Source organism: Pezoporus flaviventris, unplaced genomic scaffold (genome assembly GCF_033815535.1).
Source record: "Pezoporus flaviventris isolate CSIRO_AGI_PZ_B2104156 unplaced genomic scaffold, CSIRO_AGI_Pfla_v1 ptg000091l, whole genome shotgun sequence".
NCBI classification, from domain to species: domain Eukaryota; kingdom Metazoa; phylum Chordata; class Aves; order Psittaciformes; family Psittacidae; genus Pezoporus; species Pezoporus flaviventris.
In genome coordinates this window covers 51,347-78,020 of record NW_026892639.1, presented here as the reverse complement: position 1 = coordinate 78,020, position 26,674 = coordinate 51,347, and the positions used below count along the sequence as shown (strand labels likewise).

At 58.9% G+C, this 26,674-nt stretch overlaps 1 protein-coding gene across 1 annotated transcript; it reads left to right on the top strand.

The window, feature by feature from the left end:
- The first annotated feature begins 280 nt into the window (after positions 1–280).
- Positions 281–26,299, top strand: MRC2 (mannose receptor C type 2). Its single transcript, XM_061475908.1, has 30 exons — positions 281–421; positions 10,367–10,765; positions 11,154–11,327; positions 11,553–11,717; positions 11,857–11,970; positions 12,614–12,757; positions 13,204–13,392; positions 14,230–14,384; positions 14,596–14,703; positions 16,563–16,678; positions 16,805–16,953; positions 17,075–17,292; positions 17,488–17,630; positions 18,000–18,102; positions 18,211–18,349; positions 18,967–19,002; positions 19,315–19,475; positions 19,661–19,728; positions 19,918–20,018; positions 20,119–20,264; positions 20,595–20,709; positions 20,796–20,959; positions 21,293–21,401; positions 21,815–22,053; positions 22,142–22,310; positions 22,642–22,791; positions 22,903–23,022; positions 23,533–23,712; positions 24,058–24,084; positions 25,187–26,299. Exons 1-30 carry the CDS (start codon positions 331–333, stop codon positions 25,405–25,407), a joined length of 4,413 nt encoding a protein of 1,470 aa, XP_061331892.1. The 5' UTR covers positions 281–330; the 3' UTR covers positions 25,408–26,299.
- Positions 26,300–26,674: the final 375 nt, after the last annotated feature.

Sequence of the window (26,674 nt, the reverse complement as noted above, 5' to 3'; positions counted from 1 at the left end):
TGCGCCCGAAAACGCCCGCAGGAGCCGAGGTTGGGGCAGGGGAAGGCGGGACCCGACGTGGGGCTGGGGCTGCGGGGACCCCTGGCCCGGCGGGTGCGGGGGCCGCTGCCGCAGCGTCTGGCGCCGGCGCGCGCTTCTTTTTTTATTTTTTTTTTCCCTTTTTTCCCCTAATTTTACTTTTTTTGAAACTTTTTTCCCCTCCCTCTTGGCGCTGTCCCTCCCCCTCCCCCCTCCCCCCCCCTCCTCCTCCTCCTCCTCCTCCCCCTCCCCGCCCGCCCCCCGGCCCGGACGGCGCGGAGCGGCGCGGAGCGGAGCGCGGTGCGGCCGGGGATGGGGCGCGGCTCCGCGGGACCGCGGCCCCTCCGCGCCCCCCTCTGCTGCCTCCTCGGCCTCCAGCTGGTGCTGGGCGCTGCGCACCCGGGTAGGACCGCGACCCCCCCCCCCCCCATCCTTATCCGCGCGTTATTATTGGATACCCCAACAGCCCGGTTTGGGGGGGGGGGGGGGTGCCAGTGCAGTTGCCGTTGCTCCGGTTTTGTTTCCCCCCGGGATGCTCCGTTGCCGTTTAGCGCCGTTTGTTTTACCCCAGCCTCCCTCGGTCGCCGTTCGTTCCGACGCGTTTTGTTTTCTCCAGTTTCGCCGCCTCGCGTTCCCCCCCCCCCTCCCGTTTGACTCCCGCCCCGCGCCGCACGCAGCGTCTGGCCAAAACGGCGGAAACGCTTCCGCGGGCATGGGGCGGGGGGGAACGGGAGCCGGCGCCCCGCAGCGCCCCGCAGCGCCCCGCAGCGCCGCTCCTTTTGTCTCCCCGGGGAGCGCAGCTCGCGGAGGGGAGGTCGGAAAGGGGCCGGAGGGTTTTGTGGGAGGCTTCCTCCGTCTCCCCTCCTGCTCCCCCCTTCCCTTTCCCATCACAGGGAGCAGTCTCGGGCTGTCCGCAGCCTCTCTCATTTTCTGCCTTAGTTTCTCACAATCAGTTGGCCACATTCTGCTTTAAAGCCTTCTGGAAACACCATGTGCCAAACGCCTGAGGCTCCTCAGCCCTGGCTCTGCCGTTTAAGACACTTTTTACCCCGGGATAGTTTGTCCCAGCAGTGAGGAGTGGCTCCTGTTGCTGCCTTGGATTCATTTGGCCTTATTGAGAAACTTTATTTATTGAAAGAAGAGCACAATTGGCTGCTTTTGCCTGAAAACAACCCCTCGGCCTGGTTTGTTCAAGTATGTTTAGCAAATCCAAGGCGGATTTGGGAATGGCAGCATGGGAGAGCACTGCCCTGCTCCCTGCCTTGCCCCTGTTTGTCCATCTCTTCCCAGCCCAGCAGCTCCCTGGGGCTGAGCACAGCCAGGGCAGGACCTGGTGTTGCTGGTGTGATCCCGGTGGCACCAATCCCGTGCCAGACGAGGGATCTGTGAGCTTTGGGGGCTCACAGCTTGGAGAAACTGGAGGTGGAGGTGATGGGATGTACCACAGGGCATTCAGAAGAGCCGTTGCCAGGGTTTGGAGACAGCCGAACCCCCAGCATCCTGCAGCTGAATTCCCATTAAACCTCCCCATAATTTACTTGAGGGCCGTGAATTCCTCCTCCTTTTGTGGTTTTGCAGGGGATTGCTTGATTCCAGCAGGGCTCAGCTACCTGTAAGGACCCATTCTGGCTGCTTAACCCTGAGAAATGCTGGTGGGATCCGGGGCTGGCGAGCACCAGGACAGAGGCAGCTCTGTCCCTGCACTGGGGCAGGGCGAGGAACAAGGCAGCTTTCAGCCTGCTCCAGCCCTCGGTGCTGAGCTGCTCACACCGAGCACCGTGATGGCATCCTCAACGCACCCATTTCTCCACTGCTTTCCCCACCATCATCCTTACTTGGACCAAGGGGATGAAGGGGATGGTGCCAATGGAGGTGCCACATCCGAGGTCCCCCAGCACCAGGCTGGGCTTGCAGCTCAAAAAGGATCCTTGCTGGGATAGGTTAGTTCCTGTCTGCAGGATTGCTTTCCCTGCGGAGCTGTCACTTCATGACAAAATCCCTGCCTTCGGGAAACTGGATCAGGAGGTTTGTGGCTCCTGGTTGGAATGTCACCACCAGCTGCCCCGTCTCTGCAGTATCGCTTGGGTACCCACGCTCTTGTCTTGGGGAAGCAGGCTGCAGCTCCTGTCCTGCTATGGCTGCAGGCAGGATGAGGTCCTGCTGTTGATGTGAGACCATGGTGTTGCTGGTGTTTTGGATCAGCTTCATCTGTGTCTATGGGACCATGGGTGGGAGATGCTGTGTCAGGTTTGCACCGAGGGGAGGGGGCAGAAGGGACCCCAAGGAGAGTTTACAGCCTATAAACCAAACAGAACAGCTTCTGCATGAAGCTCCCCCTGGTTTGCAGTGGAAGTAACCTGTTGCCTGGCAAATGCAGCTCCAAGAAGTGATAACTCGATCTGCTTTGGATTATTTAGGAGGGAAGGGGGATGCGGTGTTGGTTTTGGTGCTGGGAGTGCAGGGGCTGGGTGCCTGGCAGGGGACAGTGGGACCTCGCTGCCTCAGCAGGATGAGACTGAGATTGCACAAGTGACAGCAATGAGGAGCAAAAGCGATTGACCCTTTGGTGCAAACCTCCCTCAAAGCCACTGGATGAGGTTTCCCACCCCGAGGCAGCACCGTGCACATGGGAATGTGTTTGAGGCGTGAGGTCCTGGTGATGGTTAAAGCCACGTTGCAGGTCTCTCTCTTTGCCTTTATTTCTGGCTGGGTTTTGCACCTTTCCCCAGGGCAGAGGCGCGCTCCTGCCTTCTGCTTCCTTAAGTGTTTTCCAGGGAAGCTTTTTGCCCCCATATCAAAGCTAAAGGTGGCTGAGGGGCTGTAATTGCTGTCTGTTAAATGCAACAGATAGACCCAGAGGAGAAGACTGGCCCTGGTGCCTGGAGAAGGGCAGCAAAAGGCTTTTGCCCATGTTGGTGCATCACGGGTGCATCGTGCCCTGCTCCAGTGCACCCAGCAATCAGGTGGGAGCAGGAGCAGCCCCTTGAGCCCATCCTGTTGTTTCCTCTGTGGGTGTTTTAAGCCGTTTGGGAGATGTCCTTCACGTGCAGGCGAGGAGCAGGGGTTTGGTTGCTGTGAATTGTGCCGAGCCCGCAGAGCATCAACATTTTTCTCATTCTTCAGATTGCTCTGAGCCCAAAAAGGACCCACACAGATGTGCTTTTCCTTAAAGGATCCATCTTTAATGAATTAAGGATTAGAAAATGATGAGGGGATTGACTTGTGGATTCCTAAGGGTACTCTTTAGCCCGGGAGCGAAGGTTTGGCTGTTTGCAAGGGGCACAGGGTATTTTCCAAGCTGGGAGCTCAGTCCTCTGCTGCACCTTGTGCTGTCTCAACAGGGATGTAAATGGGGTTTTCCACGTAAAGCAGTGGGTTTGCAGGATGATGCTGGAGCTGGGAGTGGGGAGATCAAGCCCTTTAGATGAGACATTAGGAAGAATTTCCCTGTGAGGATGATGAGGCACAGGGTGCCCAGAGAAGCTGTGGTTGCCCCATCCCTGGCAGCATTCAAGGGCAGGTTGGACACAGGGGCTTGGAGCAAGCTGCTCTAGTGGAAGGTGTCCCTGCCCGTGGCATTGGAGTTGGATCTGGATGAGCTTTAAGCTCCCTTCAACCCAAACCATTCCATGATAATGCTATCAAAATGTCTGATGTAGAGCATGACTGATGGGGGGAAGTTTCAGTAGCATTGAGAAGAATGGTAGTTTTCAGCCATCTGTGATGGAGCTGCATCCATGGGGACGCATGTCCCATGTATCCCATCACATCCCTGGATGTGGCCATGGATTTGCTGCCTGGGGGCCTGTGCTGTGGTGGGGTGCACAGGTCGGGGTGGTCAGATGGGCCAGAGCCATCCCCAGGACAAGGCTGAGGATGCCAGGCTGGATGAGAACATGTATATGGGACAGGATGTTCGTGCTGATCCTAGCCATGGTGTCCTGTTGGCCTGTTAGATGGATGGCACTGCCTTCTTCTCCCTGCATTCCCAGAGAGTCAGCAAACCTGGGATTTTTCCCTCTGGATGTGTGCCCGGAGCCTGAAGTGGCTCTGGGTACCAGAGGGTGGATGCTGGGGTCCTTGTCCCCTGCAGTGGCTGTGGCTGCGTCGCTTGACTTGCCCATAGGCCAGCATTCCCTGTGGAATGTGTTGGGTTGCATCCCAGGCAGGGTGTGGGAGAATGGGCTTTTAATGCCTGCAGGAAGGCTGCAGTGCAGACTGTGGGACCCTGTCCAAAGCCTTCACGAGCCGCAGGGTGAGCAGGGTGCTAGGTAGCCTGCGCATCGCAGCCAAGTAAGGAGCTTGTCTCATGCAGCTCCCACCGTGTAAACAGCAGTTTCTTGGCGAGCCAAGAGGAGCTGCTCAGCCCCAAGCGCAGGTCCTGCGGCTTCAAACCCTGACCCAGGCCATGGGGAGCTTCGCTTTCTTCCCTGGGGAAAGGGAGGGATCTGCTCCTGCTCCCTGAGCTTGCTTTTGAAGCAAATCCAGGCGCCGACCCCTTTTTATTGACAGGCTGAGAACACTGGGGCTGTGAAGAGAAACTGCACAGAGACCTCAGAGCAGCTTCCAGTGTCTGAAGGGGGCTACAAGGATGCTGGGGAGGGACGGGAGCAATAGGACAAGGGGTGATGGGTTCAAACTGAAACAGGGGGGATTTAGGTTGGATCTAAAGAAGTTCTTTACTGGGAGGGTTGCTGATGTGCTGACACAGGGTGCCCAGAGAAGCTTAAGATCCAGAAACGTCTTAAGGTCCTTTCCAACCCAAACCAGTCTGGGATTCTGATTCTGGAGCTGGGCTTGGAGCACCCAGAGCTGCTTCTGGCCCCAGCTGGGCCCTGGGGATGTGCTGGGCTGGGGGGAGTCTGCAGGACACTGGGCAGCATCACTGTTTGGATGCAGATCTCTAGTTGAGGAGCATCAGGGGTGGGGAGGTTGGTGTTTGCCCTCAGTTCTCAAGCAGACAGGAGCAGTGCCTGTGCCCCCTCTTGAGCCAGGCACTTACGGCCTGCCCTGGGGCCACTGGTATCTGCATTTCCTTCCCTTTTAGGTTTGTCTTTTAAATCTAAAGTTCCTCTTTAAGGCAGCAAGAGTCTGTTGATGCCCCGAAGCAGCTGTGGAGGGAGGCAGAGCAGTGATGCCCTCCCCATGGGCTGGGGCTGCTCTCATACTCCTCGGTCCACGGCAGCAGGGATGCTCAGCTCTGCTGTTGGGAGCTCTCGCTGGAGTATCTTAGAACCACTTCCCCTTCCTAGCCCTTGGAACAGTGCACAGGCTCCTTCCTGGGTCTCTCCCTATCCCAGCCCTTCCCTCTCCTCCCGCAGGGCTGTGTATCCCATGGGCAGCGCCGCCTTCTTCTTCTTCTGTTGTATTCTTTTATTCCAGGGGGGTTTGCTGCTGATCTCCCCCCCCGAGCTTGGTGCGTTCCCACTTTGTGAATGAGCTGCCAGTTCCCACAGCTTTCCTTCCATCACTGCAGGGTGGATTTTGGAGCCTCTGCTCACCCTTAGGCAGCGTAACAGGCTGGAAGGCTGCTGGTTTGGAGCAGGGGGCTCCTGTGCCCTGTTTTCTAATGGGTGGGAGCGTGTGAAAGCCGGAGGTTCAGGCTCAAAGGTTTCTTTATGCACCGTGGGAGTGAGGGCTGGGTTTCTTGCTGCAGGATGTGGTGGGCAAAGCTTTTCCACAGGCTCCCAAACCCAAAGGAAGGGGTTTGTCAGCAGGTTGGCTTTCCTCAGGTGGGGGTCTGGGTCTTGGAGCCCTCATGGCTTCCCTTTCCATCCCTGCAAGTGTTCACACCCCATGTGGACGAGGCCCTCAGTGCCATGGGTTAGTGGTGGCCTTGGCAGTGATAAGGAATGGCTGGAGTTCCAACCTGGTTGATTCTAGGAGCCCCATTTGCTGCTGTGCCTGGGGCACATGCTGGGGTTTGAGGATTTGCAGCCTTTGCCTGGTGATTTGGGGCAAACCACATCCATGGCCATGTCTGCAGCACGGAGAGCATCATCCGTGTTGCTCTGTGTGCCACCCTTTATGGCAATAGCCATGCTTTTGCTCTTCTCCATGCCAAGATCTTGGGGATGGCATCAGCCTCTCCTGGAGCTGCTGCTCAGCCTCCTGCACAAAGCAGGATTGGGGCTGGGTGGTTTGGGCAGTCCCTTCACCAGTGGAGCTGGATGGAGTTCTACCATCAAATGTGTACCACAGTGATCCTCCAGAGGCAGCAAGGGCATGGCAGGGATGCGGGCACAGAGGCGAGTGGCACTGCCATGCTGGGACCAGTGTGACTGCATCCCTCCGGGATAACCAGGACTGGGCTCCAGCAGTAGCTTCAGTTCCCTCTTGGAATTTACTCCCTGATTTGCAGCTGGTGATGGGAGGGTGACAAACACAGCAGAGCAGCGATGCTCTGGGTGTCCTGGTGTGGATGCCCAGGCTGGGATGCTCCAGGGACAGGAACACCCGTGCTGCAGTGCTTTCCATGTCCGCCACCACTGATGGTCACCTCTGTCCCCTGGAGCTTCCCCATCCCCATTGCCTGTCTCATTGGTGCTGCCCACACCCCACAGTTGCAGGTTGCGAAGCTTTCCTCGCTCGTTGTGGGGTGGGAAAGGGTTGAGCTCAGTTCCTTCAGTTCTGACTTCCTGCTGGCTAAAACCTGCTTTTTTTTTAATGGAAAAATAATGTGGAGGCAGGCACAGGGTGTAAGAACTCCAGTGAGGCTGCCCCAGAGAACAGCTTCCCCATCGCTGCATTGCTCAGCCACTGGCTCCAAGGCTGGTTTCTCCCACTGTGCTGGAGCACCAGCATCCCGGTATTTCCCATGAGGAGGAGGAAAGCATCAATCCCAGCTCCCCGCTGTCCCCACCATCACGCTGCCTCATAGCACCAGCGGGTTTCCATGCTCATCCCAGTAAGCCAGAGGCAGCATCCTGGTGTCTGTGTGACAGCATCCTTGCTGAAAGCGTGGCGTTTCGCTTTGCTTTCACAGTTCCTCTGCGCAGGAGGAGGAGCAGGAGGAGGAGCAGGACACGATGGAGCAGAGCTGCTCGGAGAGGACTCTGCTCCAAAGATGTAGGATGCAGGAGGGAGAGGCATGGGGTGTGCGAGGGCTGCGTTTGCTCTGTGGGATACCAGGCTGGGAGGAAGGAGTCATCAATACAAACTTGTCCCATCCCATCCAACTCTGCATCCATCCCAGTCATCAGCAGCTGGGTGGGAGAGGGAAGAGCTCACTTGGGTGCTGAGGTTGGTGGTGGTGCTGGAGCTCTGCGGCCCAGTGTCCATGGCTGCATCTTGGAGTGGTTGGGAGATGGTTGGGACCATGCAGAAAACACTGGAAGCCGTTTGCTCCATAAGCATTGGAGCCCATTGGGGTTCAGGGGGTCAGGGAGGCTGGAAGCTCCTTTTGGTGCCTCAGGGGCCTGTCCAATGTCATGGACACCCCATGTCACAGCCCCAAAGTCCCTATAAGTAAACGTTGGACATGGTCTAGTGAGAGGTGTCCCTGCCCATGGCAGGCGTTGGAACTGGGTGATCTTCAGGTCCTTTGCAACCCAAACCATTCTATGGTTCTATGAAAGAAAAGCGTATTTGGGTGAAGCACAGCACGTGCCTTTGCTGATGTGTGTTCAGCTCATGCTGGTGGTCCCCGTGCTCCAGCCTCACTGACTTCAGCGCACAGCACATTTGCAATGGGAGCAGATGGGGGCACTGGGAGGGGTGAAGGCTGAGCTGGTGCTGAAGCTTTCCCATTCCTCCTGGCTCAGCAGGGATGGAGCAGGGCACACGTTGAGTGGCATCTCCTTGCTTGGAGCTAAGGGCCCGTGGCTGAGCTGCCTGCAGCGTGCAGAGGCAGCCCCAAACCCTCAGCCTGTAATTTCCTCCCACCAGCTCTTCTCTTTTTAGAGTTAAATGATACCTTGTGCTTTTCCAGCCCTGGGGCTGCCCCTCCAGTCTGGACAGCTTCCTCTGAGCCCCATACTTTGCCCTTACACAGTGCCGCACAGCCCCAGCGCGGTGCTGAGCACCCTGAGGCCGGCTCCTGGGGTGGCTCCAGGGCTTCCCAATGTGCTGCTCATATTTTCCTCAAATCCAGGTTAGCAGATAAATGGAGAGGGGTGTCCCGTTGCTGAACCCTAATTGCTACGTGATGCTTGTGGTGGAACAGCCTTTCCTATTCCCAGTCCCAACAGGGTGGGGTTTGGCTCCTTTGGGAGCACTGTGACCCAGGGAGGTCTCATCCTGATCGAGTGCTGGTACTCGGGCCCATTGGGATGCAGCACTGATGCAGAAGTGCTTTAAAGTGTCCCCCGTGTCCCTGGTGATGGGTTGCAGTGATGGTGATGGGTTGCACCACCTGCTGCTGTATGGGGATGCCATGGGAGATGCTGGCATGGTGAGATGGGTGTTTTGGGGAGGACGATGATGCCTCCTGATGTCCAGGTTGGGATCAAGCCAGCCCCGGTTTCAGGGACCAGCCTGAAGGCAGCCAAAATTGGCCCCGTTGGAGTTTTTGCTTATTTTGCCATGGTTTGAAGGATGTTTTCTGAGAAATGAAGCGTTTCTTCTTGGAGACCTTGCATTTTCCTGCTGCACGTGCACAGCCTCTGCTCCCTGGGGACCACCGCGCCAGCGGGCTTCGCTCCTCTCTGTTTGAGGCCATCACTGATGTCACCTCGGCTGGGGAATGGGCATTTTACATCAGTGCTTTCCTGGAGCTCTGGAATGAAGTGGGGGTGTCTTGGGGGTGTCTTTCTTCCTCCATTTCTTATTTCCCCTCAGAGACAGGCAGGGAAGTTTGCTGAGCAGGGGTGTTTGTTGCTCGAATGCAGCAGGGCCGCCTGCAATAACATAGCTGGGGCAGGGTGAGGTTGTGGGGGAATAGGAAATGAAAACCTTTCTAGCCCAAAAACATTCATATAATGGCAAGAACCCAAAGCAAACCCAAGCTAAATATAGCGGGGCCCACGAGCTCGCCTTGACTTCTGCTGAATGCCTGTGCTGGAGCAACAAATGGGCTGCTTTTAAAGCAGAGAATACCCCACAGGAGTTATGTTGTGGATGTGCTGCTTTGTGCTGGGCTGGCGAGGCAAGAAGTGGCTGTTTGGGGTCCCTAGGGGTGACTTTTTAGCTTAGAAATACGGGTTAGGAAGAAGGAATGATCTCTGAACAGTGACACGTCAGCTGGGGCCGCGTGTCCCAGCGCAGCATCCCGGGGGTACCGGTTCATCCAGGCTCTGGGTGGATTCAGGCGCTGGGGCGATGCTGGGGCTCAGATTGCCGTGGGGATGCAGGGCTGGAGCGTGGGCCATGCGTGGAGCCAGGGCTGGGATCAGGCTCTCTCCCCTCCGCAGCTGCACGAGTGCTTTATCTGCTGGCAGCGATTCCCTTGCTCTGCTCCCGCCTCCAGCGCCTGGGCTGGGATTTCCAAGGGTCCTGACGCGACGTTCCGTATTTGCTGGGGCTGTGCCCGTGGGAGCTGTGGCTGCGGGCAGGCGTTTTCCATCACGCCCTGTTCACACGATGGGAGATTCACCCCGGAGTTCTTTCTGCTGTAACAGCTCCCCAAATACACATAAAAATGATGGATGCGCTCGCTGTTCCCTGCTCTTTTCCTCCATCCAGAGCAGATGGCCGGTGCCGAAGCCATTGGCGTGGGCTCCTGCAGCCGGGTGCTGCTGCTGCTGCTGGGAGCTCAGTTTTGAGCAGCTCTGATGATGCTGTTGGCTTTGATGCCCAAACACTGGTGCTTTGTGGGGATGCCACACTTAGTGCAAACACCCGTCTTTGGAGCCCAGCACCCTGAGGACAGGCACTGGGGCAAACTGCCCATGGCAGGGGGATAGAACTGGATGAGCTTTAAGGTCCCTTCCAACCCAACCCATTCCATGGTTCTATGAATCCCTGGGGTTCTTTTTGCAGGGAAGTGGTGGTCCCCGATGTGCTGGGTGCTGTACCCAGGGATGCACCATGAAACTTGCTGTGCGTGGGAGGGGAGCCAGGATGCTCCAAGCCCCTGTGTCCAACCTGGCCTTGAATGCTGCCAGGGATGGAGCAGCCACAGCTTCTCTGGGCACCCTGTGCCAGCGCCTCAGCACCCTCACAGGGAAGAGCTTCTGCCTTATCTCCAACCTAAATCTCCCCCGTTTCAGTTTGAACCCATCACCCCTTGTCCTATCACTCCAGTCCCTGATGAAGAGTCCCTCCCCAACATCCTTGCAGCCCCCTTCAGACACTGGAAGCTGCTCTGAGGTCTCCATGCAGCTTCTCTTCTCCAGGCTGAACAGCCCCAATGTTCTCCATTTTTACTCATTGCTTTAACCCTTTTCACCCTTCCCCCCCCCCTCCCCAGACTCCAAAGTCTTCCTCATCTTCAACACGGGTGCTCAGGGCTGCCTGGAGACCAAGGACTCGCTGGTGCGACTCTCCAAGGGCTGCAACACCAGCACCCCAGCCCAGCAGTGGAAATGGGTGTCCCGAAACCGCCTCTTCAACGTGGGGGCCATGCAGTGCCTGGGGGTGTCGTGGCACGGGGCCAACGCCACGGTGGGGCTGCACCCCTTGGCCACCTACGAGTGTGACCGGGAGTCCGTCAACATGCGCTGGAGCTGCCGCGGGCTCGGGGAGCAGCTCTCACAGCATCTCAGTGCCCGCCCGGGCAACTCCTCCCTGGATAGAGGGGACCAGGCACGCGGCTCGCAGTGGAGGACGTATGGCACCGAGGAGGACCTGTGCTCCGTGCCCTACTCTGGTAATGCCTCATTGGGCGTTAGTGTTATCCCATAACCCAAACGGGGTGCCCAGAGAAGCTGGGGCTGCCCCATCCCTATTAAAGACCAGGTAGGATGGGGATTGGTGCAACCTGGTCTAGTGTGAGGCATCCCTGCCTATGGCAGGGGGTTGGAACTGGATGATCTTAAGGTCCTTTCCAACCCGAACCATTCTATGGTTCTATGAACCAAAACCACCCCCAAAATGTGAGCAGTTGGGTCCTGCCTGAGGAGCTTGGTCCCAGTTAGTTGTATTGGGGTGATGGGAGGTGGGCACCTCAGTAGCCACCACAGCAGCAGCCCTCATCCCAAAGTCCCTCCAGTCTCCCATAGACACAGCCTCAAACAAGGGCTCCTCTTTTCCACCAGAGATTTACACCATCCAGGGCAACTCGCACGGGAAGCCCTGCACCATCCCCTTCAAGTACGACAACCAGTGGTTTCACGAGTGTACCAGTACGGGGCGAGAAGATGGGCATCTCTGGTGTGCCACCACCCAGGACTACGGCAAGGACGAGCGGTGGGGCTTCTGCCCCATAAAGAGTAAGTGCTGGGGATGCATTCCGTGGGGAAAAGCAGAATCCCGGTGTTCATCCCTCCTGGGAGCTTTCCTGCCTCTCCCTTTCCCTCCTGCCTCATCCCTCCTCCTGCAAGCAGCCTGCAGTGCTGGGGCGTTGCTGGGTGTTGGGGATTTAGTAGTGGGTTAATGAGGGGTTTTGGAGCCGTGGATGGGACTCTGATGGGTGCTCACCCTCCTTGGCCCCACAGGCAATGACTGTGAGACGTTCTGGGACAAGGACCACCTCACCAACAGCTGCTACCAGTTCAACTTCCAGTCCACGCTGTCCTGGAGGGAGGCCTGGAATAGCTGCGAGCAGCAAGGGGCCAACCTGCTGAGCATCACCGAGATCCACGAGCAGACCTACATCAATGGTGAGGCAATTGCAGCCTGGGCACGCACTCATCCTCACCTGGGTGCTCTGCCTGCCCCGGGGATTGGCTTGGGGATGGTGACAGCTCGAGCTGGGGCTGGGGACACTGATCCTGCCCTTTCTGGCTGTGTTGGCCCCAGGGCTGCTGACCGGGTACAGCTCCACGCTCTGGATTGGGCTCAATGACCTGGACATCAATGGAGGCTGGCAGTGGTCAGACAACTCACCCCTCAAGTACCTCAACTGGGAGAGTGGTGAGATAAAGGGGTTATGGTGGTAATGGGGGTGCTGGGGAACAGCCTGTGAGCACTGGGGATGGTCCCATAGAACAGAGAGTGCCGTGGGGCTGTGGAGCAGCCTGGGACATCCATGGACCTATGGGGAGACACAAGGAGCTGGAGTGGGAATTGTCCCTCTTCAAGTGCCTGGGGGCCTTCTGGATAACCTGGGCTGAGCTTCCTTGTTTGGGGGGGTCATGGAATCATATCACAGAATGGTTTGGGATAGGAGGGAGCTTAAAGCTCATCCAGTTCCAACTCTGGGCACCCTGTGCCAGCACCCCGCACCCTCTAAAGCTCTCCTCTGCCAGGTTAAAGCCATTCCCCCTTGTCCTGTCATGTCCTTGTCAGAAGCCCCTCTCCAGCTTTCCTGTAAGCCCCTGGAGAAGAGAAGACTCCAGAGACCTTACTGCAGCCTTTCAATACCTTAGGGGGTCCTACAGGAAAGCAGGAAAGGGTCGTTGCACCCACGCTTAGTACTGGTGTGTGGCTGAGGAGTGGTCCCCAACAACAGGCACCCATCTCTAACGCTGGGGTGCTTGTGGGGCAGAAGGACCCCCTTTGTTCATGCTCTGCCCCAGCTCCTCAGCACCGTGTCCCCCCTTATCCCCCACCCCAGACCAGCCCGACAACCCCAGCGAGGAGAACTGCGGTGTCATCCGCACCGAGTCCTCCGGGGGGTGGCAGAACCGTGACTGCGGCATCGCTCTCCCCTATGTCTGCAAGAAGAAGCCCAACGCCACCGTGGACCCGTTCCTGACAGGTGAGCAGTGATGGGAACGGGTGGTCCCGTGTTCCAGCTGGATGTGCTCCCATCCTGGCACAGTCAGGGGATGCTGCCCATGGAGATGGACGTTGGTATCCCCAGCTTGTTGGTGCCCTGGATGTGTGGAGCGGTGATTGAGCTCCCATGGGATGCCTAGATGAGTAGTGCTTGGTAGGGGAATTGAGAGCAGTGGGAGGTCCCCCGTGGTCCCCATGGGGTGGGTTGCTCTGCTCCTCTGCAAACAAAAGGGACTTTGTCCCCAGAGCTCTAAAGCCACCATTGCCTGCACCTTGCCATCGTGTGTCACGTTTTAGCTGTAGCTTTCCCACTGTTGCTTTCTCTTGGTCATCCTGAGCACCCCAAGGGACTCCCTCCCTATGGTCCCCCCCCGGCAAGGCTGGAGAGCAGGACAGGAGCCCTCAAGCTGCCCTGTGTCCTGCCAGACTCGTGGTCGGAGGTGAAGGTGGACTGTGAGCCCAGCTGGCAGCCCTTCCAGTCCAACTGCTACCGGCTGGTGGGAGAGAAGAAGAGCTGGCAGGAGGCAAAGAAGACCTGCCTGCGGAGCGGGGGGGACCTGGTCAGCATCCACACCCTCTCCGAGCTGGAGTTTGTCACCAAGCAGGTCAAGCAAGGTAAGGGGAAGGGGAAGCTGCTGTGTCAGCAGCATCCCTGCTGCCTGGTGAGGGGGTCCATGGGAAGGTCACTTCTGTGTGATGCTGCGAAGTTGAATTAGTCTGTGGCTATGAAGGGAGTGGAAAGCCCAGGCTGGGAGTGATGTGTTCTTTGGATCCCCCATCCAGCAAATGGAAAAGCTGTGCCCGGGAGCCTGCAGTGCTTAGGAGGAAAACACACAGCTGCAGCTGGGAATGGCACCAGGCCCAGCTGGTTGAATGTAGAAAGAGATGGGGGAAATCTGCTTGTGCCACCCCTCATTAGGGTCACCCCCAGGGTGGGTTTTGCTGCTCCCATACGAGTGCAGCCCATCCAGCGAGCCCGCATCCTGACCCTTATCCAAAGGGAAATGCCTGGTAGCCAAACCTGCCGTGGGGACATCGGGGGACCCAGACTCCAGTGGGCACTGGGGAGGGGCTGAGGAATGAATGGAGTTAGTGCTGGGGGAGGCAGGAGCCATAGGAGGCTGGGTGAAGGAGGGAGACATCCCCAGGCTGGGGACAGACTGGGATGCGAGGGAATGGTTGAAAACCATTGGACCTGAGCCTGTGGGTCCAGACTTTGACCGTTCTGCCCCAGACTGCTGCAAATGTCCCTGTGTTTGCCCCCTCCTTGCAGGCAGGAGCTGCCCTCCTTTGTCCTGCTGGCAGCGCTGGGCTGAGGCTGAGCCCTGCGGTGGGGTTTGCTGCTTTGCAGAGACCTGGTCCCATCACTGGGGCTCGTGTGCTGGGGGGGGGCTCTGCAAGGTTTCAGCCAAGCAGAGGGAATTCCAGCCCCAAACCCTCCTGTCCCGGCAGATGTGGAGGAGCTCTGGATTGGCCTGAATGACCTCAAGCTGCAGATGAACTTCGAGTGGTCGGATGGGACCCCTGTGCGGTTCACATACTGGCATCCCTTCGAGCCCAACAACTTCCGTGACAGCCTGGAGGACTGTGTGACCATCTGGGGACCGGTGAGCGCCTGCGCTGGGGTTTATCCTGCAGCATCCTCATGGCCAGGGGAGGGATACCGTGGGGAGTGTCTCCAGAGGGGGCTGGACCTGGCTGGGATGGGAGGGATCCAGCACAGCATCCTTGGGGATTTGGTGTAGAACCAAGGTGGGGGTGGATGGTCTGGGAAATACCCCAGATGAGCTCACTCCTGCTTTTCTCCATGCTGTGCAGGAGGGGAGGTGGAATGACAGCCCATGCAACCAGACCCTACCATCTATCTGCAAAAAGCCCGGGAGGGTGAGCCAGGAGAAGGAGGAGGATGACCACGGGTGCCGGAAGGTGAGGGGGACCTGGGGCAGGATGTGGCTCTGCCTGATGCTCAGGGATACAGGGGGCCTCTCCCCAAACCCATTTCAGGCAGCCCTGAGGAGAAAGCGCCTGGAGCTGCTGCTGTGCTTGGGGGCTCAGCCCCTCACTTCCAAGTTTGCACGAGGCTGCAGGAGGAAACTGGGACAAAACTCCCGTCTCCATCATCCAAGATCCTCCCCCTGGGGCTGGCCTGCTTGCCAGCAGGGACGTTAATGTATTCCTTTCTCCTTTCGCCTCCATCTGTGCCAAAACCCATGGGACAGAGGCAGCTGCCGGCCCCGTGCTCGCCGCGATGGCAGGCTGCCTTTTCCAGGCGGGATGCAGGCATTCCAGGGACGCCGCCACCGACGTGGTGGGTTCTCACCCAACCGTGCTCTGCCTCAGTTTCCCCAGCCATTGAGCTGAGGCCGCCCCATTCCCACGCTCACTTGGAAGTCTCTTTTGTGCCTGTCCCAAGGCTCCGAGCAGCCAGGCTGGCATCGCCAGCGCTTGAACGGCTCCCAGCATCTCAGAGCAAGCCAGCGGGCACTGGCACCCACACCAGTGACAGCCCCAATGGGCTCCTTCACCCTGGCACAGCAGAGACAAATCTTGGCATTATGGGAGCTGCCAGCCAGAGCCAGAGGAATCCCAGTGCTGGGGACAAGGTGCTTGGTGGCCGTGTGCTGCCATCACCCATCCGCTCGTCCTGAGGGCTAATAGCATGTCCCCGTGTGGATACAACCCTCCTGCCTCGCTAGCCACAGCCTTACCCTGAGTGCCCAACAGAGATGTACCTGGTGGGGAACAAACTGGCCATGATACATGAACCAAGGAGAGGCATTTCCCATCCTCATCCTCACATTTGCACCCAGACGCAGAGGCAGAGAAGGCAGCATCTTGCTTGGACGATCAGCCCCGGTCCTCTCCGCCCCCATGCGGGGTTTTCTTGGTGGCTTTGCTGTTTTTTCTCCCCCTTTTCAAACCCTCTTTACTTTTGTAAGAGCCTTAAAGGAAGCTCAGGGGGGAATGGAGGTTTGAGCAGTGGGAAAGGCAGAGGCGCAGAGGGATGCGGGGCATGCCAGGAGCTGGGGGCAGCAGTTGGGGCTGGTGGTCCTGGCCCCTTTTCCTTGACTCTGGGGAAAGGCTGCAGGAGCAGGAGTTTGGGAGGAAAAAATAAGTGGGATTTGGGGTAATTTCCCTCTTGGTCTCCCAAGGGTGCTTTCCTCCCCACCATGCTGCTGCTACTGCAGAGGACACGAGTCTTGGGATAAAGCCCTGGTGATGGTTCCTATCGTACAGGAGGGTCCCTGAGCCTCCCCCTCCTAAGCCCCTTCCCACCCTTGCTCTTCCTCTCACGGGTGATCCCTTATGTCCCTCCCCACGGCTGCTGCCAGCCCCAGGGCCGCCCCGCTCCCTGCTCTGGCAGAAGACAGGAGCTATTGTGTCTGCAGCCCCGGAGAGGCTCCAACATCAACAAGGCGGGGGATTAAAGCAGGCTGCGGTGGGACTCGCTCTGGATCCGGCCCCATGGCGTATAGAGGAGGATTGTGCTCCCCTCCCCGCACCCCAGTCGGGCTGGACATTGGCAGGGACAGACATTCCCTGGCTTTGAAGCTGCATGGGTGTTTGTTTTGCTTGCAGCCATGTCCTCCGGGAGCAGGGGTTTGTTAGAGCTCAGAGCTGAGCGGGGTCAAGCTGGGGGGGCCGACGGCAAGAGACTTCCAGGAGAAGGCAGAAGTGGTGGCAGGGGGACGTGGGACTTTGTTCTCAATGCCTGGGTTCGCTCCCATCCTTCTGGGATGGGCTGGGGTGAGCAGTGGTGGATGCTCCCTGTCACCCATCCCCAGGGCTGGAAGTGGCACAGCCCCTCCTGCTTCTGGCTGGGTGAGGACCGTGTCCCCTACAGTGATGCCCGCAGGACGTGCTCTGACTACGGCTCCACGCTGGTCACCATCACCAACAGGTCGGTGCCACACCAGTGGTGGTGGGTTTGCCCCCATGGCAGGGTATGACCCCACAACTGGGCTTTGCATGCTGGGCTGCTCAGCACCTCCGCTCACAGCATCACCCGTCCTTGCTGCCCCTCCAGGTTCGAGCAGGCATACGTCAGCAGCCTCATCTATGGCTGGGATGGGGAATACTTCTGGACAGCGCTGCAGGACATCAATGAGACGGGTGCTTTCCGCTGGCTGAGCGGCGACGAGGTCATGTACACCCACTGGAACCGCGACCAGCCCGGTAAGGAGGTGCCCATGGGTGGGATGGGGACATCCCCCCCATGCAGGGTGGGTGCTGGCTGTGCCGCTTGGCACGGTCCAACCCTAAGGCAGGCATCCCCCCGCTCCCGTGAGCGCTCCAGGTTACAACAAGGGTGGCTGCGTGGCCCTGGCCACCGGCAGCTCCATGGGGCTGTGGGAGGTGAAGAACTGCAGCACCTTCAAGGCCAAGTACATCTGCCGGCAGAACCTGGGCACCCCGGTGAACCCTGAGCTGCCCGGGCCGTACCCCACACCCAGCCTCACCGCTGCCTGTCCTGCGGGATGGAGCTCTGACTCCAAGCTCCGGCACTGCTACAAGGTGAGTCCAGGCTGGATATAAGGAAGAAGTTCTTTACGGTGAGGCGCTGGCACAGGATGCCCAGAGAATTGGTAAATGCCCCATCCCTAGCAGTGCTCAAGGCCAGGTTGGAGCCTTGGCCAACATGGTCTAGCGTGAGGCATCCCTGCTCATGGCAGGGGTTGGAGCTGGTTGGTCTTGGGGTCCTTTCTGTAGGTGTTCAACTACGAGAAGCTGCAGGAGAAGAAGACGTGGATCGCAGCACAGGAGTTCTGCCGGGAGCTGGGGGCCCAGCTGCTCAGCCTGGGCAGCTACGAGGAGGAGCACTTCGTCGCCAACACCCTCAACAAGATCTTTGGGTGAGGTTTTAGCCCGTGTCCTGCTGCCCAAGTGCGCTTGGCACGAGCCCACGCCCCCGTGGATGGAGCAGGGATGTGGCTCTCTGAGCATGAGCTTGAAGGTGCCTCGGTGTGGCTACACCAAAGGGAGAAGTGCAGGAAATTTGGTGTCATTGGGGGATGGAGCTTGGGTTTGAAACTCCTTCAGCCCTGAGCTGCTGTGCCCAAGGTACTGCCTTTGGGTGTTGCAGGGACAGCGGGCTTTGAAAGCAAGCAAAAAGGCCAGGTTATAAATGGATATCTGTATATAAATGTACACATATTCGTATATCCGTGTACAACACTCCTGTCTGGGGGGGTTGTTCTCATCCTTCCCCCGGCTCCCTGCAGGGAGTCGGAGCCGGAGCTCCATGAGCAGCACTGGTTCTGGATTGGCCTGAACCGGCGGGACCCTGCAGGGGACAGGAGCTGGCGGTGGAGCGATGGGCTGGGGGTGAGTGTGTGGGGGTGCCAGCAGGATGGTTGGCATTCGGGGTGCAGTGGGGGGCAAATGGGGCCCAGGTGGAAATGCCCAACCCCTCCCGTCTCTCTCGACCCCCAGTTTTTCTACCACAACTTTGACCGCAGTAACTACGATGACGATGGCATCCGGAGCTGCGCGGTGCTGGACCTGGCCTCCCTGCAGTGGATGCCGATGCAGTGCGAAGCTCAGCTGGACTGGATCTGCAAACTGCCCAAAGGTACCGGCCAGGAGGCCCCCAGACCCTTCAGCTCTGGATAATGTGGTGCAGGATGGGCTGTGGGGTGGTGCAGAGGGTGTGGGGGGACCCTCTGTTATGGGAGAAGAGAAGGCTCCATAAAGGGAGACCTTAGAGCAGCTCCAGTGCCTAAAGGGGCTACAAGAAACCTGGAGAGGGGCTTTGGACAAGGGCCTGTAGGGACAGGCCAAGGGAATGGCTTTAACCTGCCAGAGGGGAGACTGAGATGAGCTCTTAGGCAGAAGCTCTTCCCTGTGAGGGTGCTGAGGCGCTGGCACAGGGTGCCCAGAGAAGCTGTGGCTGCCCCATCCCTGGCAGTGTTCAAGGCCAGGTTGGACACAGGGGTTGGAGCAAGCTGCTCCAGTGGAAGGGGTCCCTGCCCGTGGCAGGGGTTGGAACTGGATGAGCTTAAGGTTTCTTCCCTCCCAAACCATTCTGGGATTCTATGGTATGATTCTGTGATGAGTCCTAACCCAGAGGCTGGGAGAGGCACTCTTCATCCCAGGGGGATTCAGGAGGGCATCTCACACTTGGAGCCGGGGGGTAGTTTGCACCCCAGACCCGCACCCCCTGACAGCCTCCCCTTGCCCTTTCTCCAGGTGTCGATGTGAAGGAGCCAGAGATCACAACCCAAGGTGCGTTGGTCACAGGCTTGTGTCCATCCAGCATGCACCATCCCCCCTGGGCATCCGCCACCCATCACACGGTCCTTGTGGGACATCCCTGCAGTGTGTCCCCAGAAGGGTGGATCCTGTACAGGGTCATAGGAGGGAGGAGAGCCCCAGCATCCTGCTGCTGCCCCTTGCTGCACAACCAGGCAGGATCAGGCTCCTCAGCTCCAGCAGCAGGGCAAAAGCAGAGCAGGGGACTGAGGGACAGGGCTGTGGGTGCTGGTGGCTGTGGCAGGGGTGACATGGCCATGGCATGACACTGGTCCCTGCCTGCAGGCAGCAAAGAGTGGGTGAAGTACCAGGAGGCCGAGTACAAGTTCTTTGAGCATCACTCGACATGGGTGCAGGCACAGCGCATCTGCAGCTGGTTCCAGGCAGAGCTGGCATCAGTGCACAGTGAGGCTGAGCTGCGCTTCCTGGGCCAGAACCTCAAGAAGGTACCAGGGGATGGGGATGCTGCTGTCGGGCTCCACTCCTTCCCCTGCTTGTTTCACCCTTTGCTGGAGGAACCTGGGGGCAGCCGGACTCTGTGGGAGTCAGGGTGATGCTCATGAAGTGGCTGCAGTTGTCCCAAGGACTCCTCAGTCCCTGCAAGGCACTGATGTGTCCTCTCTGGGTGCAGTTCTCCAGGGGCCAGGAGCAGCACTGGTGGATCGGGCTGCACACCTATGAGAGCGATGGGAGGTTCAAGTAAGTCAGAGATAGAGGCGCTGCATCCCCGCATGTCGCCATCCCGCTGTCCCCAGCTCTTAGAGCCCTGTGGCTCAGTGCCTGGAGGTTCCTCCCCCATGAGAGGGCAGTGGTGTGGTGAGGGTGTGCAACTGGTCCCATTCACCAACTCACTGCTTGGCTTTGTGCTGCCACTGGTGCCTTCCCCAGGTGGTCCGATGGGTCCTTGCTCAACTTTGTCTCCTGGGCACCAGGCAAGCCCCGGCCCATCAACAAGGACAAGAAGTGCGTTTACATGACAGCGAGCAGAGGTGAGGGGCAGGATCTGGCTCTGAAGGGGCTGGGGCTGAGCAGGGATACCCCTACCCCAGTGCCGTAGGGGGATCATGTCTGGCTTGTCCCTCCCCACAGAGGACTGGGGGGACCAGAAGTGCATGACAGCGCTGCCCTACATCTGCAAGCGGAGCAATGGGACGATGGCAAAGCCTTCCATCCCACCACCGCCTGCTCCTTCAAGTGGGGGCTGTCCCCGTGGCTGGCTTCCCTTCCTCAGCAAGGTGGGGCAGGATGGAGAGGGGACGGCCGCTCTGAGGTGGAGATGGGGTGGCTGAGATGTGGCAGGGTGGAGAGGGATGCGTGCATGTGCTCTGGGGATGATGCTGGTGGATGTGCGGGGATGCGGGGAGAGCTGCGCTGTGGGTGCAGGAGGGATGGGGACGGTGCACGTGGATGCTGGGAGAGGTATGGGATGGCAGGAAAGGTTGGGAGGCTGGCAAGCTGGGTGCAAAGGGGAGAAGAACTTGGGGCAGAGTGGGGCTGGTGGTTGAGAGGGGAGGGTACAGGGCTGACTGCACCCCATGGACCATCTCGTGCCCCCACCCGTGCAGTGCTTCAGCTTCAATGGCCATGACAAAGCTGAGATAGTGAAGTGGCCAGAGGCGAAGCAGGCGTGTGAGAGCCAGGGCGCTGTCCTGGCCACCATTGCCAGCCCCTTGGAGCAGGGTAAGTTCCCTGCTCTGCCTCCCCCTGGCACCGCTGGCTGGGGACCTGCTGGGGATGGGCCTCAGTGTCTCACCAGCTGCTTGCAGCTTTCATCACATCCATGCTGCCCAACATCTCCTTCGACCTCTGGATCGGCCTCCACGATGCCCAGAGGGAGTTCCAGTGGGTGGTGGGTGAGCCGCTGCAGCACGTGAGCTGGGCACCCGGAGAGCCCTCAGGATGCAGTGCCTCCAGCCCCCGTGACAAGCCAGTGAGTGACCCCCCCCAGAGCATCCCTGTGTCCCACCATGAGGATCACAGGTTTGGGTTGGAAGGGACCCAAAGATCACCCGGTTCCAACCCCTGCCACGGGCAGGGACCCCTTCCACTAGAGCAGCTTGCTCCAAGCCCCTTTGTCCAACCTGGCCTTGAACACTGCCAGGGATGGGGCAGCCACAGCTCCTCTGGGCACCCTGTGCCAGGAGGGAAGGTTTTAGGGTGCTGGGATGGCTTTCCAAGGGATCTGGCCCTGCAGGGTAGGGGTATCCATGGGGTGGGAGGGCCATGCTAAGGGCAGTGCTGACCTCATGGCTTGTCTGTGCAGACCAACTGTGTGGTGGTGTGGCATGGCTCCCCCCCCCACTTCACGGGACGCTGGGATGACCGGAGCTGCACGGAGGAGAAGCACGGCTACATCTGCCAGCAGAGCATAGGTACGAGGGGGACAGCCCCAGCTACTGCCCGCTGGGGGCCTGCCACCACCACCCCGGTGCCCCGTGCTGCGGTGGGGCACTGAGTTCAACATGAAGTTGCTCCCCCCAAAACTCAGTGTGGGATGTCCCTGGTCCTAGCTGTTTGTGGGGTAACCTCAGACCTGTGCACTCCAGCCTGGCTTGGTGCGTCCATAGGGATGATGGATGGTTCCAAGGTGGGGATGGCATTGGGGTATCACTGCTCGTTGCCCATGGGGACATGGCATATCTGCTCTCCCTGGTCACGCCGGGATGTCCCTTGGTCCCATGCCCTGTGCACAGCGCTGCCACAGACACTCTGGGGGATGGATGGGGTGGGGATGAGGAGCTGAGAGTCCTCCATGCCCTCTGACCATGTCTCTTTGCTCCCTCAGACCCGTCCCTGAGCCCCCCGCAGACGCTGTCCCCCCCCTCGCCCACCGGCACCCTCTTTTACCACAACAGCACTTACCGCATCCTGCAGAAGCCCCTCAGGTGGCACGAGGCGCTGCTGCTCTGCGAGACCCTCAACGCCACCCTGGCCACCATCCCCGACCCCTACAGCCAGGCGTTCCTCACCCAGGCCGTCAGCAGCCTGCGTGCTCCGCTCTGGATCGGCTTGGCCAACGATGAGGTGAGGGAAGGGGGCAAATGCATGGAAGGGGGATCCCCAGCCCAGGTCACAGCAGCCCCCAAAGCTTCTCCTCCCCTTGGTTCTGCAGGGAGGCCGGAGCTACTCTTGGCTGACGGAGGAGAACCTCTTCTATGCCAACTGGCAGGATGGGGAGCCCAAGCAAGTCTCCGGCTGCTCCTACATGGATGTGGATGGGACCTGGCGCACGGCCGGCTGCGACACCAAGCTCCAGGGTGGCATCTGCCAGCTCCAAGCAGGTGCTGGCTGTGGGGGGCCTGGTGTGGGGCAGACTGGGTGGGATGCAGGGTTGGAGATGGCATCCCACCAGGGACCTCCTGCACTGTGTGTGTCTGTGTGTGTGTGTGTGTGTGTCCTTGTGGGGCTTGTGCTGTCCCCAGCATGCTGTAGGATGCTGACACCATCCCTGGCAGCATTCAAAGACAGGTCAGAGCAAGCTGCTCTAGTGGAAGGTGTCGCTGCCCGTGGCAGGGGGTTGGAACTGGATGAGCTTTAAGGTCCCTTCCAACCCAAACCACTCTGTGATGCCCACACTCTTCTGCTGTCCGCAATGCACTGTGTGCCCCCCAGGTGTCTCCCGCACACACAAGTGGAGCTACAGTGGCAGCTGTCCCAGATCACTGGAGGACTCATCCTGGATCCCCTTCCGGGACCACTGCTACACCTTCCACATGGAGATCACTCTGGGGCAGAAGGACGCCATGAAGAGGTGCCAGAAAGGTATGAGAGGGGGCTGTGGGGGTGGAGGGGGTGATGCATCCTCGGGAATGGAACAGGGTAAAGTTCCATCCTCCGAGGTCTGGGCACTTCCCTGACCCTCTTTCCCTGCAGTTGGTGGCACAGTGTTGTCCATCCAGGATGAGATGGAGAACGTCTTCGTGTGGGAGCATCTCCAGGCGTACGAGGGTCCATCCAAGGGTGCCTGGCTGGGCATGACTTTCAACCCCAAAGGTACAAAGGAAGAAGAGAGGTCTTATATATTCTAGACACCGCCATGAATTCCCACCAGGTCTTCAGTGAGCAGAAGTCCTTGGTGGTGGCAGCAGTGGCACATGTGCCACGTGTCCTCCTCTGGCTTGTGGGATGGCAGTGGTGCCTTTAAAGGCCAGATCTTCCTCAAGGCACTTGGAGCCTGCACCTTCAGGAAGATGCCCTTCAGCCCCTGGTCTTCTCCATTGCCCCATAACTCCATAAGCCCTCCCCATCACACCTTTCCACTGCCCCATCACACCTCCCCATCGCTCCATCGCTCTAAACTTCCCTTGTTTCAGTTTGAACCCATCACCCCTTGTCCTATCACTGCAGTCCCTGATGACAGAGACTGGAAGCTGCTCTGAGGTCTCTACGCAGCTTCTCTTCTCCAGGCTCGCCTCTCCATCACCCCATCCCACCTCCCCAGTGCTTTCTGAACTGGGGCACAGATGGGGTGTCCCCTTCAGCTGTAATTCTCCTGTTTCCCAGGTGGCACCTTGGTCTGGCATGACAACACTGCTGTCAACTACTCCAACTGGGGCCAGCACGACACGGGGCCCAGCATGCTTAGCCAGAACAGTTGCTACTGGATCCAGAGCAACAACGGCGTGTGGCGCCTGGGCTCCTGCACCAACGTCACCATGGGGGTCATCTGCAAGATCCCCAGAGGTAGGGACCCCCACTGCTGTGCCTGGGGTGATGTGGGGTGAGCTGGGGGTTGGGGCAGGATGCTGCAGGGCAGAGCTCTGCTTTGGGCAGTTCCAGGATAGGGGGTTGGTTGTAGGGCTAGGGGCTGGGGTCTGCAGGTCCCCAGTAGGCTCAGTGGTCAGTTCTGCGTGTCTAAATGGCTGGGGCAGGATGAATGCAGCAGCAGAGCAGCACCAGAGGATGCAGGTGCATCACATCGTGTCCGTGTGGTGCAGCACTGAGAGCAGTGGAGAATGTGGGGCTGGTGGGGCTGGCACTGGGAAGGTGCCATGGCCATGCACTCATGTCTCTGTGTTGCCGTTGCAGTGGAGGAGAGCAGCTTTTCCAGGGCAGGTGAGTGGTACCTTTAGGCTGCACACAGGACCAGGACCTGGTGCCTGGCTTGTATCAGTAGCCAAAGAAATGATGTTTGCGGGTGGGAAATGCCATTTCCAGGTGGTTTTGGCCCTCAGTCAGGGCTCTCCAGGAGCCATCCCTCCATGGAGGAGTGTGTCCAGCCAGTCCTTTGCCAGGCTCCCCTGCCCTTGCCCACAGTGCCAGGCCAGGCTGGGGGATGTGGCTGCCCCATCCCTGGCAGTGTTCAAGGCCAGGTTGGACACAGGGGCTTGGAGCAAGCTGCTCTAGTGGAAGGTGTCCCTGCCTGTGGCACAGGTTGGGACTGGATGAGCTTTGAGGTCCCTTCAGCCCAAACCAGTCTGGGATTCTGTAGCATCTTCAAACAGACCAGGTTGCCCAGAACCACATCCAGCCTGGCCTTGAATGTCTCCATGGATGGCGCATCCACCTCATCTCTGGATAACCTGTGCCAGTGTTTTACCACCCTCATTGTAAAGATCTTCTTCCTCATAGCCAGCCTGAATCTCCCTCTTTCAGGTTTTAAACCTAAAAGGTTAAAAAGATTTAAGGGTTTTTTTTTAACCTTTAAAGATTTTTTAGGGTTAAAACCATCACTCCTTGTCCTATCACTAAATTCCCTGATGAAGAGTTCATCTCCAGCATCCCTGTTGCCCTCTTCAGACACTAGAAGCTGCTCTGAGGTCTCCATGCAGCTTCTCTTCTCCAGGCTCACCTCCCCATTACCCTTTAGTTTTTTTTAGGGTTAAAACCATCACTCCTTGTCCTAGTGCAACAAGCCCTGCTAAGTCTCTCCCCATCTTTCTTACGGGTCCGTTTCAAGTAACTGAAAGGCTGCAACAAGGTCTCCCCAGGCTGAACAACCCCAACTCTCTCACAGAGCATTTCCTCCTAGGGAGGGGTGCTCCATCCCTCTGATGACTTGCATGCCCCTCCTCTGGACCAGCAGGTCCGTGTCTTTCCTGTACTGAGGGCTCCAGACACTGCACTGCAGGGGGGTGTCCCCACAGCAGAGGGGCAGAACCGCGGTGGGGCAGCAGGAGGGGTCCGGCTCCTTCACCAGCCTCTTCTCGCCCCGCAGCGCTGCCGGAGAACACCGCGGCCGTGGCGGTGGTGGTGCTGTCGGCGCTGGCGCTGTGCGCCGTGCTGGCGGTCGCCGTGTACCTCTACAAGCGGCGGCGGAGCGCGGAGCGCGGCGCCTTCGAGAGCGCCCGGTACAGCCGCACCACGTCCAACCCCAGCGAGGCGGCCGAGAAGAACATCCTGGTGTCCGACATGGAGATGAACGAGCAGCAGGACTAACGGGCACGCTGGGGACGGGGACCTGGGGAGGGGGGGGGACACAGAGCATCAAACACTATCCCCATGGCGCGGGTTGGGGTTGGGGTCTGGCCTGGAGCTGGGGTCCCTCCTGCCCCGCGGGTCGCTGCTGCCATCTCCAGGCTGGTCCCCAGCTGCCCACAGGAGGCAGTTTCAGGGCTAAAAAGCTTTCCGATGGCATGGACAGGCTCCGAGGTGCCTTCCCCTCAGGAGAAGGCAAGTGTGGGTGTTCAGGGTCTTGCGGTGGGCTTGTTCCCCCTGGAGCTGGTGCCCGAGAAGGCATCCTCCTGGGCAAGAGGTCCCTAAAGCCGATCTACCTCCCCTCTGCACACAGCGAGGGCCCTGCCAGCCCCTGTCCCTGCCACCGTGCTACTCCTCTCCCCCTGCTCAGCCTCATGCCCCACCTCCAGCAGAAAGAGACACGGAGATGCCGATTCGAGTGTGGACCCTGCCAGCATCACTAATGGGATCCTCTCTCTTCCCTGGCGCATGCTGGGGGCTGCAGCCAGAGCCTGCCCTCCTTTCTGTTTCCTTTGGGAGGGGTGGGAGAGGGGGATGTCCCAAATAACCATACGGGAGCAAACTGCTGGCCAGGCTCCTCTCCATTGGGAGCATCCCAGGCTCCACGGGAGGAGCTGGGTGCTGCGGCAGGGCCCCCCTCTGTCCCTTGCCAGGCAGGGGTGCGCGGTGCTGGGGTCACTGGTTGCCTTGTCCGGGCCGGAAGGATGAGTATCAGGGCTGTAGGGTGGGGAGAAGTTTGGAAGCTTTGGTGGTTGTTTTGGAAGTTGGGTGTTCCTCTGTTTTTTAAGGAAACGACAGCTTTTGTTGCTATGCTGTATTGAGTGCGTGCTGAATATATACGTTCTTTCACACAGCTGGCTGGGGTGTTTGTGGCTGCCTGGTTTACGTGTAGGGTGTAGAGGAGGAGGAAGGTGATGCAGGGCTTTGACCTGTGCAGGCAGGAGCGGGTACCCCGGGGCTGAGCCATCCTCCATCAGCTGCCTGCAGCAACAGCATCCCTGGTGCTAGGGTCAGACAGAAGATGTGGCCAGTGAGAGACATTTGGTTCCCTGCTGGGAATGGGACCCAAGGAGCCCCTTCAGGCTCCGAAGTGGGGTGGCACAGCCCTTAAAGAGATGTTGCATTTAGCCCTCTGCCTCCGAGGCTCGAGCTGGGGTTTTTGTTGTGAGGACAACAGGAACTGCCTCGTTGTTGTTGCTCTCCTTTTTGCCATCTGTGTGGGTTTTCA

Excerpts from the sequence above, each read along its gene's own strand:
- MRC2 (XM_061475908.1), top strand. The coding sequence starts at position 331 with ATGGGGCGCGGCTCCGCGGGACCGCGGCCCCTCCGCGCCCCCCTCTGC. Across the intron at positions 11,971-12,613 it reads GTACCTCAACTGGGAGAGTG|ACCAGCCCGACAACCCCAGC; the intron begins GTGAGATAAAGG and ends CCCCCACCCCAG. Across the intron at positions 16,954-17,074 it reads CTGGAACCGCGACCAGCCCG|GTTACAACAAGGGTGGCTGC; the intron begins GTAAGGAGGTGC and ends TGAGCGCTCCAG.